Below are 17,200 nucleotides of genomic sequence, written 5' to 3'. Positions count from 1 at the left end.
GTTTGGTACTTTTTGCCATTTAGAAATTTCTAATTTCTATGAAGTCAGATCTGCCAGTATTTTTCATTAGTGAAATCTGGAGTTTGTATTATGCTAAAAAAAATGTTTACCTCTGTGACATTATTTAAATAAATTTTCTCAGATTTCTTCTCATTATTTTTATGATTTTGTTTATTATATTTATATTTTTGAGCCATCTGGGATTTATCTTTTTTTTTTTTTTTAAAGATTTATTTATTTACTTTGGAGAGAGAGAAAGGGGGAGAGTGTGAGCGAGTAGGGGAGAGGGTCAGAGGGAGAGAGTCTTGAAGCAGACTCCTTGCTAAGCACAGAGCCCAACATGAGGCTCCATCTCATAACCCATGAGATCATGACCTGAGCCGAAACTAAGAGTCAAAAACTTAACCGAGTCACCCCAGCGCCTTGTCTGGGGTTTATCCTAATGTAAGAAATAAGGTAGAGATCAAGCTTTATTTTTTCCTAGATGGCAAGCATGTTGTCCAACACCATTTATCGAATAATCCATCCTTTTCTCAATGATTTGAAAAAATTCCTGTATATATTTCAGTCTGTTTGTGGACTCTTTTATTCCATCAACCTCACTCTTTATGGTCCAATACTACAATGTTAACACTGGATTCAATAGGATTTTCTGCTATGGTGGCAATGTTCTATAGCTAAGCCATTCAGTGTGATAGCCTCTAGTCACGTGTAGCTGTTGACTTTTTCAAATATCACTAGTATACCTGAGGAACTGAAGTTACCATTTTACTTAACTTTAATTAATTTAAATTTGTGTAGGCACATGTAGCTAGTGTAGGATATTAAAGTCAGTATCTTATCAGTGTATCTTAGAAATTGGATTGATGAGTCCTAAAGTTTTCTGGCTTCCTTAAGGACTATTATTTATCAGTGGCCTTGCTCTGCCTTTTAGAGCTGGCCACATCACGGAGTCTGATGCCATGTGCTCTCTACAGATACGTAATCTGTGTTTCTCTGGGCCCCATATCACTACCACCCAAACAAGAAGGTACTTATGTATGGTTGAGTGGTCTTGAAAACAGTAAATGGTTTGGTAGATGGTAAATGGTTTGGGGTTTATTATTTCTTAATTGCATTCAGGAAGAAGAGGAAGTAGGTTTCCTACTTTCTAGTTTTTTGAGGCAAGTTACTTTGCTAATTCTGAGAGTTTAAATCAAAATGAATTGCCGCAAGCAAAAGTTTAATTTTTTTATAAGTTTACTGTATTTGTGAGAGGAAAGGATATGAATGAGGACATGGATTTAAAGTCATAATGCCCAGCATTTGTTACACACATACTTGCCAGGTCCAGTTCTGGTACATTCTTGCTACGAGATTAGGTGTTGGTGTTCTCTGTTTAAAGATGAGGAAACTGAGGCTCTGAGAGGGTTTTTTCTGTCTCATGGACACTCAGGTTGCTGGTGGGTGGGAGAAATGATGTTGGACCCTGGGTACTTTGAGGACAGAGCCACACCTATGACCCCTATGTCATTGTCTCCTGAGAAGCTTTGTTAATCCCTCCTGAAGGAATGATGTTTTTGTCAGAGGAAGATTAGCCCAGAAGACCCCTTGTGGGCTGTGCAATAGGTGTTTGATGACACCAATATCTGTGTTTCAGTGACACAAATCCATAGCAGGTTCAAGGAGAGGAAGAAGCAAAGATAGGATTGTCTTCAAACTGTCCTGACCAGTGACAAGATGCTAGTCCTGTGTCCTCTCCTGACCTAATGTTTGGAACTCTTGAAAGAGAGATGTATAAATTTATAGTCCTAGTATCTACATGGCAGTGATTTTAGTTTGTCATCAATAAAAAGCTGTTTGCCAAGCTAATCTGTTTGTTATCTAGATATGGGGAAAAATAGAGGAAAGGATTATTCCTGAAAAGTATGGACTAGAGAATAGTTGTTTTTTTTTCTGAATTTAGAAAATTTGCTGGTCATTATTGGTTATAATAACATGTTCTTATTTTTTTAAAAGGTTTTATTTTTCTTAAAGAGAGAGAGTGAGAGAGGGCACAAGTGGGAAGGAAGAGTAGTAGGCTCCCTGCTGATCTGGAAGCCCCAAATGGGGCTCGATCCCAGGACCCCGAGATCATGACCTGAGTCAAAAGCAGATGGTTAACTGACTGAGCCACCCAGGCACCCCTTCTTACTTGTTTTTAAAAATGGAAATCAAGGAATTTATAATCACCAGTGTTGTCCACTTCAGTGATGTGAATCACTAAAATTTTAAAATGAAATAAGGACATCATGGATTGTTGAGGGAATATGGTACGGGGGGCTGCCTCTTAATGTCCTGGGTCAAGAGAAATTCCTGCTTATGTTTCTGTTTGTAGTCCCTCATTCCAGATACTTTGCTGCTGTTTGGCCTGGATGGCTTGATCATTCTTCTTTATTCCTGCCCATTCCTGCTTGACCCCTGGTGTCTTCCTGGATTTTGGTCATTTTTATCACCTTTCTGCTCCTTCCCTTGATATTTTATTCCAGACAAAGATTTTTCCTCCCAAGGAAGTAATCTTGTCTTGGTATAGAAAGAAACTGTTGTGATCACAGTTTCTTCAGTTGGCATCTATTGAGTTTCTTACATATGTCCGGCGCCTCCCAGCTGCATGTATACATATATAGGCACCTCTGTGAACTCTGTGCTATTTTGATGCTATAGGTGAGGGAACCAAACCCTAGTTTGAACTAGCTTTCTCAAATTCCCAAGTGCTCCCCTCTGCCACCCTGTCCCTGTGGAAAGACCTGGAGCAGGGTTAGCAGGGGTAGCATCCTGATGACTTGATCTGTGCCCTTGTTTCCTCCACCAGGTGGCAGATATGTTGCTGGAGCTCTGTGTCACCGAACTGGAGGACGTAGCCACAGACTCGCAGAGCGGCCGCTTGTCCTCTCAGCCTGTGGTGGTAGAGAGTAGCCATCCCTACACGGACGACACTTCCTCCAGTGGCACAGTGAAGATACCAGGTATTCAGTGCTGGCCGGGGGTGGGGGGGATTGCCCTTAGAGCATTATAATTGCATCAGTAGAAGTAACCATCATCATTTTATAGAAAAGAAGCTGCAGAATTGGTTTAGAATGATTTCTCCCACTTTTCCCATAAAAACTTTTTTTTTTTTTCCAAAATATGACACAGATAATCATGCAAAGTGAATGTTCAGCTTAATTACTAGGTGGATGCCTTAGTCACCAAAACTCAGATTTGGAAGTCCTGTGCCCATTTCTAGAAGCCCTTATTGTGTTCCCACTAAACTGATTGCTGTCCTCATTTGGAAATAAGGCTGACTTGTATTTCTGGACAGTTGTTTTTTTGTTCTTGTTTTTTTTTTTTTTAAAGATTTTATTTATTTATTTGGTAGAGATCACAAGTAGGCAGAGAGGCAGTCAGATTGAGAGAGAGAGAGAGGAGGAAGCAGGCTCCCCGCTAAGCAGAGAGCCTGATGCGGGGCTCCATCCCAGGACCCTGGGATCATGACCTGAGCCGAAGGCAGAAGCTTTAACCCACTGAGTTACCTAGGCGCCCCTGGACAGTTTTTATTACCTAAGAGTGCTTCCTCTTCTTAAGTCTCTTTTTAATTAGTTTCTGTCTTTTAAGTTTCTTATTGTAACTTTAGTTTCTTCCTTTATTTTCTTTTTCCATTTTTCAACAAGGTATTTGTTGAGGAACCTGGGCTTTTGACCCTTTGGGCTTCCCTACAGCCTGGATTTGCATACCCTTGCTGTACTTCAGCCTGTTCCTCAACCTTGTCTTTCTGCAAATTTGCCTTGATTTGAGCTGCAATTGGTTTAGTCCCTTTGGCAAGACCATTGGTAGTTGTGTCCTAGCACCTGGAAGTACCTGCTGCCTGCTTATCTTTCCTTAATGTGATGTTAGCAGCTATTGATGCTCAGAATCCGAGGCCATTAATCCACTGGGGTTGCAAAATGGGCCATTCTAATTATTTCATTTCTTTCTTTCTTATTAGCTGGAATACTTTATAAAGAGATATTTTCCCTCATCCTTTAGTTGGTTACCCAGGGGTGCTGTTTGCATAAGCAAGAAGGGATTAAAAGCTTGAGTTGTTTTTTCTTTTTCCCTCCCACTTCTATTTTTAAGAGAATGAATTGATTCCCCGTCATTCTTTGAAGGTGGTCAGTTAGAGTTTTTTTTTCTTTTATATCATTGTGAATTCATGGATTTAAACACATATGACGGGCTTTGATAATTGTGATTATGATCCTATTGAAGCTCAAATTATCTCATCTCTAGACATAGAAACCTCTTCAGTTTGTCTGTGGAAATGACTTTGATGGACCATTGATAACCTCCATGCAGTATGATATGACAAGATGCTTTAGGCTTGTCATGTAGTTCCTGTCCTCCACCTGAAATTTTCCTTGGTGTCTTTTAATGGAGATGGCATTTCAGATTACTGGGCTATCATTGTTTCTAGACCTTTTCAGTAAACAGAGATAGGATGAATGCTTGGGCAGTCCACTGACTTTCTTTTGAGTCCATACTGATACATTAGATTCAAATTCAGAACTGCAAGGTTTCTATTTAGCCTCTTCTGTTACATCTGTTTTCTTCTATACTGAAAATCCTGGTTAAACAGGGATGACAGAATTAGAATATCTCACAATTATTCATTTGCCTTCTCTCATGTTGCATAAGAAATGGACTCATGATTCAATTCTAATACAAACAAACATGAATATAATTCCTAAAAAGGGCTAAAAAACTTTTTGTCTTAGCTCTCTTCTTTCTCCCAACTGTATTAAAATATACTATGTCTACTAAAGCATAATAGCTATTACACACTATACTTCTTTCAGTCTTAGTTTTACTCTGTTTAATGCTCACTTCTAGTCCTTTGTCTGCCTCTTTTTTCATTATGATTGTCTGAAGCTCACTCTCTAGTCAGTTATTCAGCAGGACTCAGAGGATGGCAGCCTTGGGATCAGCTTGTTCATGACAGTTTGGGCCCAAACCTGAAAGTTAGCTTTTCTTGGTGGTAAATCTTTGGATCACATATTCTTCCTCTGTGAAAGCGTGATGGTGATAATCTGTTTTTTCCCCCTTATGTGCTGTGCTTTGTTTTAGTAATTTTACTAGAATATGTTTTCGTATTGGGTACTGTAGGTGATAGTCATCAGTAAGGGGTGTGGTCCTTTAAAATGTAGTTTCAGATCTTTTCTCTCTATTACAGTTTGTACTATTTGCATCCTTCAGCTCTCTTTCATGTAATGGGGTCATCTTGGGTTGGATAACTTTTAGAGTCAGTGCTGACTATTTCATCTCTCAAATACTTTCTATCTCTTTCTTTTTCCTCCTTTCCTCCTTCTGTTTGTCTTAAGGCACCATCCATTGTGTTCACTTACTCCTATATTCTTTCTAGTTTAGTCTGAATTTTGTAATTTTTTAAGTAATTTTCTAAATGAATTTTATTATTTAATATTTTGGTTGTCCTAATTTTAAGTTGTATTATTTCTTTCATATTTTGATAATTTTGTTAATTTTTAAAAACTTTTTTAGAAGTAATAGATTATAGTTTTGATATTTTTCATAGGCATATCTTTCTGGTCTGTGTTCATTGAAAGGACATTATTCTGTTTCTTATTTTCTCTTTTCTAAGAATAACTTTGTATTGGATTTGACCTTGATACTTTTATCTTGCTCATATTTGTGTACATTTTTATAACTTTTAGAAAAGCTTTCTTTAAGCTATGACTCATGATAGAAATTGAAAAAACAAAAGATATTTCTACGGATCATTTGCCTACAACAAAAATTTGGTGGCCCTCTTCATCTTCTCTGTTTCTCTCTTACTTCATACCTACTCCACCAGCAAATCCCATAATTCCTGCTTTAAAAAAAAAAAATTCCAGTATAGTTAACATACAGTATTATATTAGTTTTAGGTGTACAATATAGTGATTCATCACTTCCATACATCACCTGGTACTCTTCACAAGTGCCCTCCTTAATCCCTATCACCTGTTTCACCTACTCTCCCACCCACCCCGCTCTGGTAACCATCCATTTGTTTTCTATAGTTAAGAGTCTCTTTCTTGTTTCTCTCTCTCTCTTTCTTTTTTCCCTTTACTCATTTGTTTTACTTCTTAAATGCCATGTAGGAGTACAGTCATATGGTATTTGTCTTTCTCTGACTGACTTGTTATATTTAGCATTATACTCTGTAGCTCCATCCATATCATTGCAAATGAAAAAAGATTTTATTCTTTTTTATGGCTGAGTAGTAGTCATTGTGTGTGTGTGTGTGTGTGTGTGTGTGTGTGTATACATACTACATTTTTTTTTTTTTAAGATTTTATTTATTTATTTGACAGAGAGAGATCAGAAGTAGGCAGAGAGGCAGGCAGAGAGAGAGAGAGGAGGAAGCAGGCTACCTGCGGAGCCTGATGCGGGACTCGATCCCAGGACCCTGAGATCATGACCTGAGCCGAAGGCAGCGGCTTAACCCACTGAGCCACCCAGGCGCCCTACATACTACATTCTTGTCCATTCATCTATTGATAGATACTTGGGCTGCTTCCATATCCTGGCTATTGTAAATAATGCTGCAATACACATCAGGGTGCATGTGTCCCTTTGAATTAGTGTTTTTGTATTTTGGGAGTAAATACCCAGTAGTGCAATTACTGGATCATAGCGTAGCTATATTTTTAACTTTTTTTTTTTAAGATTTTTATTTATATATTTGTGAGAGAAAGAGCAAGAGAGAGCACAAGCAGGGGCAGAGGGAGAAGCAGCCCTCCCGCCCCACTGAGCAGGGAGCTTGATGTGGAGCTTGATCCCAGGACCCTGGGATCAGACGCTTAACTGACTGAGCCACCCAGATGCCCCAGTTTTTAACTTTTGAGGAACCTCCATTCTGTTTCCAGAGTGTCTGTACCAGTTTACATTCCCACTAACTGTGTAAGAAGGTTGCTTTTTGTCCATATCTTCACCAATACTTAACTGTTTCTTATGGTTTTGATTTTAGCCATTTTGGCAGGTGTGAGGTGATACCTTATTGTAGTTTTAATTTGTGTTTCCCTGGTGATAAGTATCCTTTCATGTGTCTGTTGACCATCTGTATGTCTTCTTTGGAGAAAAGTCTGTTCAAGTCTTCTTCCCATTTTTTAATTAGATTATTTGTTTTTTGACTGTTGAATTTTATAAGTTCTTTATATTTTGGGTACTAACCCTTTATCAGACATGTTATTTGCAAATATCTTACTCCATTCTGTAGATTGCTTTTTAGTTTTATTGATTGTTTCCTTCATTGTGCAGAGCTTTTTATTTGGATGAAGTCACAGTAGTTTATTTTTGGTTTTATTTCACTTCCCTCAGGAGACATCTAGAAAAGTTTTGCTTTTCTGATGTCAGAGACATTACTGCCTATGCTGTCTTTTAGGATTTTTATGGGTTTAGGTCTCACATTGATGTTTTTTTTTAAAGATTTATTTATGTATCTATTTGAGAGAGGGAGCAGAGGGAGAGAGAGAAGCAGACTCCCCAGTGAGCAGTAGTCCGACACAGGACGTGATCCCAGGACCTCGAGATTGTGACCTGAGTCTAAGGCAGACATTTAGCTGACTGAGTCCCCTAGGAGCCCTTCACATTTAGGTCTTTCATCCATTTTGAATTTATTTTTATGTATGGTATAAGAAAAAGGTCCAGTTTCATTCTTTGCATGTAGTGGTCCAGTTTTCCCAACACCATTTCTTGAAAATATAGTTTTTTTTTTTCCATTGGACGTTCTTTCTTGCTTTGTTGAAGATAAATTAATGGTAGAGTTATGGGCCCATTTATGGTTTTCTGTCCTGTTCCACTGAGCTGTGTGTCTGTTTCTTTGCTAGTTTCATACTATTTTGATCACTACAGCTTGGTAATATAACTTAAAGTCCGGAATTGTGATGCCTCCAGCTTTGGTTTTCTTTGTCAGGGTTGCTTTGGCTGTTTGAGGTCTTTTGTGCTCTATATAAATTTTAGGATTGTTTATTCTAGTTCTGCGAAAAATGCTGTTGGTATTTGGGTAGAGATTGCTCTGGGTAATAAAGACATTTTAATAGTATTTGTTCTGCCAATCCATGAGCATGGAATATCTGTACATTTCTTTATGTCTTCAGTTTCTTTAAAGATTTTTATTTATTTGACAGACAGACCACAAGTAGGCAGAGAGGCAGGCAGAAAGAGAGAGGAGGAGGAGGCAGGTTCCCTGCTGAGCAGAAAGCCCGATGTGAGGCTCGATCCCAGGACCCTGGGATCATGACCTGAGCTGAAAGCAGAGGCTTTAACCACTGAGCCACCCAGGCACCCCTCTTTATGTCTTCAGTTTCTTTAATCAGTGTTTTATTGTTTTCAGTATATAGGTCTGTCACCTTTTTTTTTTTTTTTTTTAATTTTTATTTATTTATTTATTTATTTGACAGAGAGAGATCACAGTAGGAGAGAAGAAGGGAAGAGATCACAGAGAGAGAGGAAGGGAAGCAGGCCCCCTGCTGAGCAGGGAGCCCGATGTGGGACTCGATCCCAGAACCCTGAGATCATGACCTGAGCCGAAGGCAGCGGCTTAACCCACTGAGCCACCCAGGCACCCCGGTCTGTCACCTTTTTGATTAGGTTTATTCATAGGTATCTTATTATTTTTTGTGCAGTTGTAATTGGGATTGATTCTTTGAGTTCTCTTTTTGCTACTTCATTATTAGTGTATAAAAATGCAATAGATTTCTGCATATTAATTTTGTATCTTGTAATTCTACTAATTTATATATTAGTTCTAGTAGTTTTTTAGTGGAGTCTTTAGGATTTCCTGTATAGAGTATCATGTCATCTGCAAATCAGAAAATTTTATTTCTTCCTTACCAATTCGAATACCTCTTATATCTTTTTGTTGTCTGATTGCTATGACTAGGACTTCCAGTGCAAGTTGAATACAAGTGGTGTAGTAGGGACACCTGAGTGGCTCAGTAGGTTAAGTATCCAACTCTTGGTTTCGGCTCATGTCATGATCTCAGTGTCATGGGATCGATTACCATGTTGGGCTCTGCTTGAGAGTGTCTCCTTCTACTTCCTCCCCTTCTGCTCCTCCCCTCGCCTACCCCCCAATAAATAAATAAATAAAGTCTTTAAAAAACCCAACTTTATGGAAAGTAGACATCCTCATCTTATTGCTGACCTTAGGGGAAAAGCTCTTAGTTTTTTCCCCATTGAGTATGATGTTCACTGTGGGTTTTTCGTATATGGCTTTTATTATGTCAAGGTATGTTCCCTCTAAACCCACTTTGGTGAGGGCTTTTATCATGGGTGGATATTGTACTTTGTCAAATGCTTTTTCTGCATCTGTTGAAATGATTACATGGATTTTTAATCCTTTCTCTTATTGATGTATTGTATCATGTTGATTGATTTGTGAATGTTGAATCACCCTTGCATCCCAGGAATAAATCCCACTTGGTTGTGGTGAATGACTTTTTTAATGTATTATTGGATTCAGTTTGGTAGTATTTTTTTTTTTTTTTTGAGGATTTTGTGTCTGTGTTTATCAGAGATACTGGCTTCTAGTTCTCTTGTGTGGTGTCTTTATCTGGTTTTGGTATTAGGGGGATAGTGGCCTAATAGCTTGGAAGTTTTCCTTACTCTTTTAATATCTGGAATAGTTTTGAAGAATAGGTATTAACTGTTTCTTAAATGTTTGGTAGCATTTGCCTGTAAAACTATCTGGTCCTGGACTTTAATTTGTTGGGAGTTTTTTGATTACTCTTGCAATCTCCTTGCTGCTTATCAGTCTTTTCAAATTTTCTGTTACTTCCTGCTTCAGGTTTGGTAGTTTATATGTTTGTAGGAATTTATTTTCTTTTAGATCGTCTAATTTTTTGGCATATTGTGTTTCATAATATTCTCTTACAACTGTATTTCTGTGGTGTTTGTTGTTATTTCTCTTCTTTCATTTGTGATTTTATTTATTGGGGTCCTTTCTTTCTCTCTTTTTTTTGATAAGTCTGGCTAGAGGTTTATCAATTTTGTTGATCTTTTCATACAACTAGCTCTTGGTTTCATTGATCTGTTCTATTGTTTTTTTGTTTGTTTTTTTAGTTTCTGTATCATTTATTTCTGCTCTAATCTATATTTCCTTCTTTCTGCTGGTTTTAGGTTTTGTTTGTTGTCCTTTTTCTAGCTCTTTTAAGTGTAAAGTTAGGTTATTTGAGACTTTTCTTTCTTCTTGAGGTAGGCCTTTATTGCTATAAACTTCCCTCTTAGAACCATTTTTCCTGTATCCCAAAAGTTGTGGACCATTGTGTTTTCGTTTTTGTTTGTTTCCATATACTTTTTGATTTCTTCTTTGATTTCTTGGTTAACCCATTCATTTTTCAGTAGCATGTTATTTAACCTCCATGTATTTGTGTTCTTTCCACATTTTTCCTGTGGTTGGTTTCTAGTTTCATAGCATCGTGATCAGAAAAGATGAGTGGTATGACTTTGATCTTGAATTTGTTGAGGGTTGTTTTGTGGACTAATATGTGATCTATTCTGGAGCATGTTCTTTGTGCCTCTAACAAGCATGTGTATTCTGCTATCCTGTATATATTTGTTAAATTCATCTGGTCCAGTGTGTTATTCAAAGCCACTGTTTCCTTGTTGATTTTCTATTTGGGTGATTTGTCCATCAATATAAGTGGGGTGTTAAAGTCCCCTATAATTACTGTTATTACTGTTGATTAGTTCCTTTTTATGTTTGTTATTAACTCTTTTATGTATTTGGGTGCTCCCATGTTAGGGGCATAAATATCTACAATTGTTATATATTCTTGTTGAATTGTACCCTTTATTATTTAATAGAGTCCTTCTTTGTCTCTTGGTACAGGCTGTTTTAAAGTCTGTTTTGTCCGATAGAAGCATTGCAGCTTTCTTTTGACATCCATTTGTGTGATAAATATTTCTCCACCCTTTCAGTTTGAATCTGCAGGTGTCTTTTAAATTGGAAATGAGTCTGTTGTAGGCAGCATACAGATGGGTCTTGTTTTTTTAATCTTCTCTGTCACCCTATATTTTTTGTTTGGGGCATTTAGTCCACTTAGATTCAAAGTAATTATTGATAAATGCTTATTTATTGCCATTTTTTGTTACTTGTTTTGTGGTTGTTTTCGTATAGTTTCTCTGATCCTTTTCTTTCTCTCTTCCATGGTTTGCTGGTTTTCTTTTATTATATACTTGGATTCCTTTCTTTTTAGCTTTGCATATCTTTGCATATTACTAGTTTTTGATTTGTGGTTACCGTTAGGTTTATATATAACATCTTCTGCATATAGCAGTCTATGTCAAGTTGATGGTTGCTTAAGTTTGAACCCATTCTTTACTCTTCTCTCCCCCAGTGGTTTAGGTATATAGTGTCAGATTTTACATCTTTTTATTTTGTGAATCCCTTGACAGATTTTAGTTGTGATGTTTGTTCAGCCAGTCTTTGGGTCCTTTTCTGGGTTGTTTGCTCTGATGTGAGTGTTATCTAGTTGTATCTACTGTATGTAGTTATCTAGCTGTATCTGTGGGGTGAAGTGAGTTTAGGGTCCTCCTACTTTGCCATCTTTCCTGGAAGTACTGTCATTTCTACTTTTAAAATATATTACTAACTCAGTCATTTCTCTCTAACTCCTGGCCATTCTGGGTCCAGCCAGCTGGTCTCACCCAGTGTATTACACTAGCACCACATACTATACTAGCACATAACCTCCTGTGTCCCCCAGAATCATCTCCCTACAGGACATCCAGAGATACTCTTTTAAAGCCACCTTGTGAACCAGTCAGAACCTACTGGTCCTCTGCTTAGAACCCACCAATATGCCCCTATAACTATAACTTGAAAATAAGAACTGAACTTCTGACCACGGTCTGTATAACTGTATGAGCTCTGGTCACCTCTTCAATGTATTGCTTCCTCACTCCTTTGTCTCTCTCTCCAGGCCCCTCCACATCGTCTTCTTTACCAGTCCTGAAGTATATTCCAGATTTAGACTCTCTGTCTCACTTTGTATCTGCCATCTGCCTGAAATATTCTTCCTCTAGGCAATACTTAACGGCCATATCCCACTTGTTTAGAGAATCCTTTCCGGTTTAACCACCATATGCTGAAACAGCCTTTCCCCAATCTCATTTCACACCCTTCCTTCTTCATAACAGTTAACACCCTGTGACATTTAACAGACATCATCTGTTCCTTACACTAGAGCAGAGATTGTCTAGAATCAGTTGCATACTAAGGATGAGAGTGGAAATCCTTTCCTTGTTCCAATAAGGTGAATACGTTTAGTCTGTCAGTGTTATGTCCATTAACTGTAGATTTTTCATAGATGCCCTTATTAGCTTGAGGAAATTTCTTTCTGTTCCTAGTTTGGAAATGTTGTTTGCCTTTACTTTATTTTCAGAGCCCTGGTATCATCATCTTTTATAATTTTGCGTGTTTTTGTAGCTGCTTTCAAAGAAGGATTCGCTAACCTCTTCTTTCCACCATAACCTATGTCTTGCCTTTCATTAATTATTTTGTAAGCTAATTTGTCCCAAAGAAGACTATAAATCGAATGCTAAATGTTTGATGAATATTTCAAGTGGCATTTTAAATGTGTGACTGTGCGGGGTGGGAGGAATAATAAAGCTTGGTCTGGCAATGAAAGTTTGCCCAGAAGTGAGAGCACAAAATGAATTAGCCAAGTGGAAGCTTCTTCTTGACTTTTCCATCACAGTTGAAGTTTTCTGTGTGAGACAAGGTGAGGGCAATGGGGCAGTTAGTCTTAGGCTCTTGTCTTTGAGGTCAGTTCTTTCTGCCTTTCTGCTTTTCATTAGCTGTTAAACATCATTTTAGTCTCACCGTTTCTGTGTGGTGTGTTGTGGCTTATGGCCTTGTCTGTGGTATATCAGTTGGGAGTAATCATTGTATGTTTTGTGCTCACTTGACCTCCAGGAGCAGAAGGACTGAGGGTGGAGTTTGACCGGCAGTGCTCTACAGAGAGGCGCCACGACCCTCTCACAGTCATGGACGGTGTCAACAGGATTGTCTCCGTGCGGTCAGGTGTGAAGGAGGGTTGAGCAGGATGCTGTCTGCTTGCCTTCATAAAACAGAACTGTTAACTTACTAAACAGAACACTACTGCTTCATTCTTATGTGGCACTTAAGGCTGGGACAATAAGCTATATTGCTGCAAAATTTAGTAGGTTTTATCTGCATCTTTCTAGTATGTTCAGTAAGATAATTACATGAGTGGTTTGTGCACCTCACCAGTGATGGGGGGGATTACAGGGTGCCTGTTGGGTCCTTGGGACACGGGCAGTCTGGTAAGCCCAGTTTCACCCAGATAGAGATGGTACTGTAAGACATGTGGGAGTACCAGGCTTATGCAAGGTAAAGGTTGATGTATGAGGAAGCTACCTAAAGGGACTGAGTTGATCATTGATTCAGTGAGGGCTGGGCTCAGGTTTTTGTAAAATTGTACCCTCTGCAGGGAAAGCTGGGGCTTTTTATCCTGTTTCCTGGGTAACTGCCATCATATAAGACCTTGCTCTGGAAACCTCCCTGTAAGCCCTTGACCTGATGTGTGTGCTGGGTGACTGTGCTGTCCTCTCACACTGTGTTGTAGTTATATATGAGCATTTCCATCAGGGCATTGCCTACTTGTCCTCAGTTTCCCTAGTAATTGGTATAGTGTGTATAGAAAGACAGTATGTATTAAATGTTATTCACTACGAGTAGTGTGAACTCAAATTTGGGAGAACTTGGATTGGAGGAGCCAGCTGTTCTTCAAATATAATGTAGATGATTTTGCTTTTTATCTAAAGAAGTTTGTGTTGATCACGTGATAGGACCCAACCCCACGGCATGCTTTTCTCTGCTAGGCCGAGAATGGTCTGACTGGTCCAGTGAGCTGCGCATCCCAGGGGATGAGTTGAAGTGGAAATTCATCAGTGATGGGTCTGTGAATGGGTGGGGCTGGCGCTTCACAGTCTATCCCATCATGCCAGCTGCAGGTAAGTTGGGGGCCTGGCAGCATCCAGGTCCTAATGACTCAAGCAAGGTGGACATACAAACCATTTTCATTTAGTGCTTTGTAGTCTGCCTTCTCCTAATGTGTTGGGAGCCTGCCCTGCCCAAGGTCCCACTGCAGTGATGATCAGAACTCCAAAGAGCCACCTGAGCTGTCCAGTTGTTGGGGTGTTAGCAGTCCATCACCTAATGGGGAAGGAGTTACTGCTGTTGCAGCAGCACCACCACCACCGCTGTTGCTGCTACTACTGCTACTACCACTTCTTCTCCTTCCTTCTTCCTTCTTTTTCGATTTTATTTGTTTAGTTGAGAGAGAAAGAGAGCAAAAGTGGGGGCTAGGGGCAGAGGGAGAGGTACAAGCAGACTCCCTGCTGAGCAGAGAGCCCAACACGGGGCTCGATCCCCGGCTTGGGATCATGACCTGAGCTGAAGACAGTTAACTGACTGAGCCACGAGGCACTCCACTGCTTGCACTTCTTAATCTGTTTGATTTTCAGATAAAATGTTAATGTACAGGGGCGCCTGGGTGGCTCAGTGGGTTAAGCCGCTGCCTTCGGCTCAGGTCATGATCTCAGGGTCCTGGGATCGAGTCCCGCATCGGGCTCTCTGCTCAGCGGGGAGCCTGCTTCCTCCTCTCTCTCTCTGCCTGCCTCTCTGCCTACTTGTGATTTCTCTCTGTCAAATAAATAAATAAAATCTTTTAAAAAAAAAAAAATGTTAATGTACAGAGTGTAGTTATGTGACACAGACAGTGGCAGTACCATGGGCATCCCTCTAATCACAGCATCCGTGTAGACAAGGCCCACTGGGTCAGATTTGTGTAGGTCTTTTTGTGGGATAGCCCTCTTCCTTTTCAACACAGGGACATTTACAGTGCTCATTTCCCAGGCCCTAAAGACCTCCTTTCTGATCGCTGCGTCCTCTCCTGTCCATCCATGGACTTGGTGACATGTCTGTTAGACTTCCGACTCAATCTCACTTCAAACAGAAGCATTGTCCCTCGTCTTGCGGCATCGCTGGCAGCCTGTGCACAGCTGAGTGCCTTAGGTAAATAGCACCTTTATTATCACATCTGTTGTACTTGGTGGGAAAAATGGTCAAGCTTCTGATATTTTCTGTCTGCTCATTTTAGCTGCCAGTCACAGAATGTGGGCCCTCCAAAGACTGAGGAAGCTGCTTACAACTGAATTTGGACAGTCAATCAACATAAACAGGCTACTTGGAGATAATGATGGGGAAGCAAGAGCTTTGGTATAGAACGTTAAATTAAAGTTTCTAGATATTTGACCTTTGGGAATAAAATATTGTTTAATTAGTTTAAACTTCTAAGTCACTGAGAAGAGTTGAGAAATTCTACATAGGAATAAGGCCGCCTTTGTCCCTTCTAGACTCCTTTATGTTGCTCCATATACTCAGTGCAGATTGGCTTGTGATTTTTAGAAACAGATGTGTCAATGGCTATGAGCATAGGATTATGTCTGTTAGACTTTGCAAAAAGTCTGGCCCACAGCATCCCCTTGTTTTTGCTGTATGAGATAGTTATTGTTGAAAGGATGCTTGATCTTAACCATCTTAGGAGATGGGGCTTTAAGGCCAGAAGGGGATTGGTTCCCTGCAAGTGGCTATACTGAAATCAAGACCAAGCATTCTGAGGTGAATTTTCACCTGGTCTCATTAAAAAGGGTTGCTGGTCTCATTAAAAAGGGTTCTTTGTTTTTAATTTTAGTGCTCATCAAACCTATTTGAAAAATATCAATACATATTTTTTTAGGGGAAATAGTACCAACATAACAAAATATTGGACGCATAGAAACAAAATGCTTATTATCTTCCCTACATTTTGGATTACTAGCATATAATTTTGTTGTTTTCTTAGAGTTTTACAGGTAGTGCCCTTGCTGCTTTGGTAAAAGGCCTTCCAGAAGCTTTGCAAAGGCAGTTTGAATATGAAGATCCTATTGTAAGAGGTGGCAAGCAGCTGCTCCACAGCCCGTTCTTTAAGGTAATGCTTGACTTGTTTTAAAGTGATAAGGAGAGCCACTGAGAGTGGTCATGTGTAGTACATTGCATTTTAGGCCTCATTGGGGACAGGTGTAGGTATTGCTGAAGTTGGGTATGAAAAATGTCCAGAAATGACTAAGTAACCTAAGCCCTTAAATACTTTAAGCAAGTATTAGTATACTTGATGAGATGCTTGACTTAGGCAGCAAGTATTGTCAGTTGTCAGATCTGAGCTCCTATGTGTCAGGTGCATCACTAGGGGCTGGGTAGGAATAATCCACGTCACTGGTGATGGTGAAATATTTGGTTGGTACATAGCAGTCATCCTGGAATAAGGAGCTCCTGAATGAGGATTCACAGAAATCCTATAATGATGTCTCTGTTTAGTACGCAGTATTGGTTAAATAAGAGTATTAGCTACATTTTTTAGCTTCCTTGTGTTATTAATTTTTGGTTGCTTCAGGTACTGGTAGCTCTTGCTTGTGACCTGGAACTAGACACTCTCCCCTGCTGTGCTGAGACACACAAGTGGGCTTGGTTCCGAAGGTACTGCATGGCCTCCCGTGTTGCTGTGGCCCTGGACAAAAGAACACCATTGCCACGTCTTTTTCTTGATGAGGTATTGCATGTTATTTTGAAATCACTTCTGGAATGTAAAAACTTTCTTTTTCAGCTATGGTATAAAAAGATGCTGATATTTATGAGACACAGCAACATTCTCTTACAAAGGAGTACCGTAAAGAAAAAAGCACACAGGTGAAACTGAATAAACAGTCGCTGTGAATTTCAGTTAAAGTTTATTTTTAGTTAATAAAAGATATAATGGCATTATAAGGATATAATAGGTATTTTCAAATATCTTAGACTTGATATAATCGTATTGGTTTTGCTTATTAACTATAAAATCACAATTTTGATGTTGCTATTCTCTCAGATTGTTGGATGGGGATTACTTCTGTGTTTTTAATATTATTTGTCTTATTTTTGAGAGATGAGTGTTTGATAATCTCATAATAATATTGTCTAGGTGGCTAAGAAGATTCGTGAGTTAATGGCAGACAGCGAACCCATGGATGTTCTCCATGAGAGCCATGACATTTTTAAAAGAGAGCAAGATGAACAACTTGTGCAGTGGATGAACAGGTTATTATATCAGAACCAAGAATA

At 39.2% G+C, this 17,200-nt stretch overlaps 1 protein-coding gene across 9 annotated transcripts in view; it reads left to right on the top strand.

Annotated features, from left to right (window-relative positions):
- HERC2 (HECT and RLD domain containing E3 ubiquitin protein ligase 2) overlaps positions 1–17,200 on the top strand; it is a 239,890-nt gene that overhangs the window by 188,507 nt on the left and 34,183 nt on the right. For all 9 annotated transcript variants that reach the window (XM_059180258.1, XM_059180255.1, XM_059180256.1 and 6 more), the window contains exons 70-77: positions 2,831–2,984; positions 12,956–13,063; positions 13,885–14,016; positions 14,921–15,079; positions 15,165–15,283; positions 15,909–16,034; positions 16,497–16,652; positions 17,061–17,176. In XM_059180258.1, the coding sequence (XP_059036241.1) occupies positions 2,831–2,984; positions 12,956–13,063; positions 13,885–14,016; positions 14,921–15,079; positions 15,165–15,283; positions 15,909–16,034; positions 16,497–16,652; positions 17,061–17,176 (1,070 nt within the window). The remainder of the gene's footprint in view (positions 1–2,830; positions 2,985–12,955; positions 13,064–13,884; positions 14,017–14,920; positions 15,080–15,164; positions 15,284–15,908; positions 16,035–16,496; positions 16,653–17,060; positions 17,177–17,200) is intronic.

The sequence above is a fragment of the Mustela lutreola genome, chromosome 7, assembly GCF_030435805.1.
Source record: "Mustela lutreola isolate mMusLut2 chromosome 7, mMusLut2.pri, whole genome shotgun sequence".
Lineage (NCBI taxonomy): Eukaryota > Metazoa > Chordata > Mammalia > Carnivora > Mustelidae > Mustela > Mustela lutreola.
The sequence above is the reverse complement of the archived record's forward strand: the minus strand, read 5'-3'. Positions and strand labels throughout refer to the sequence as shown.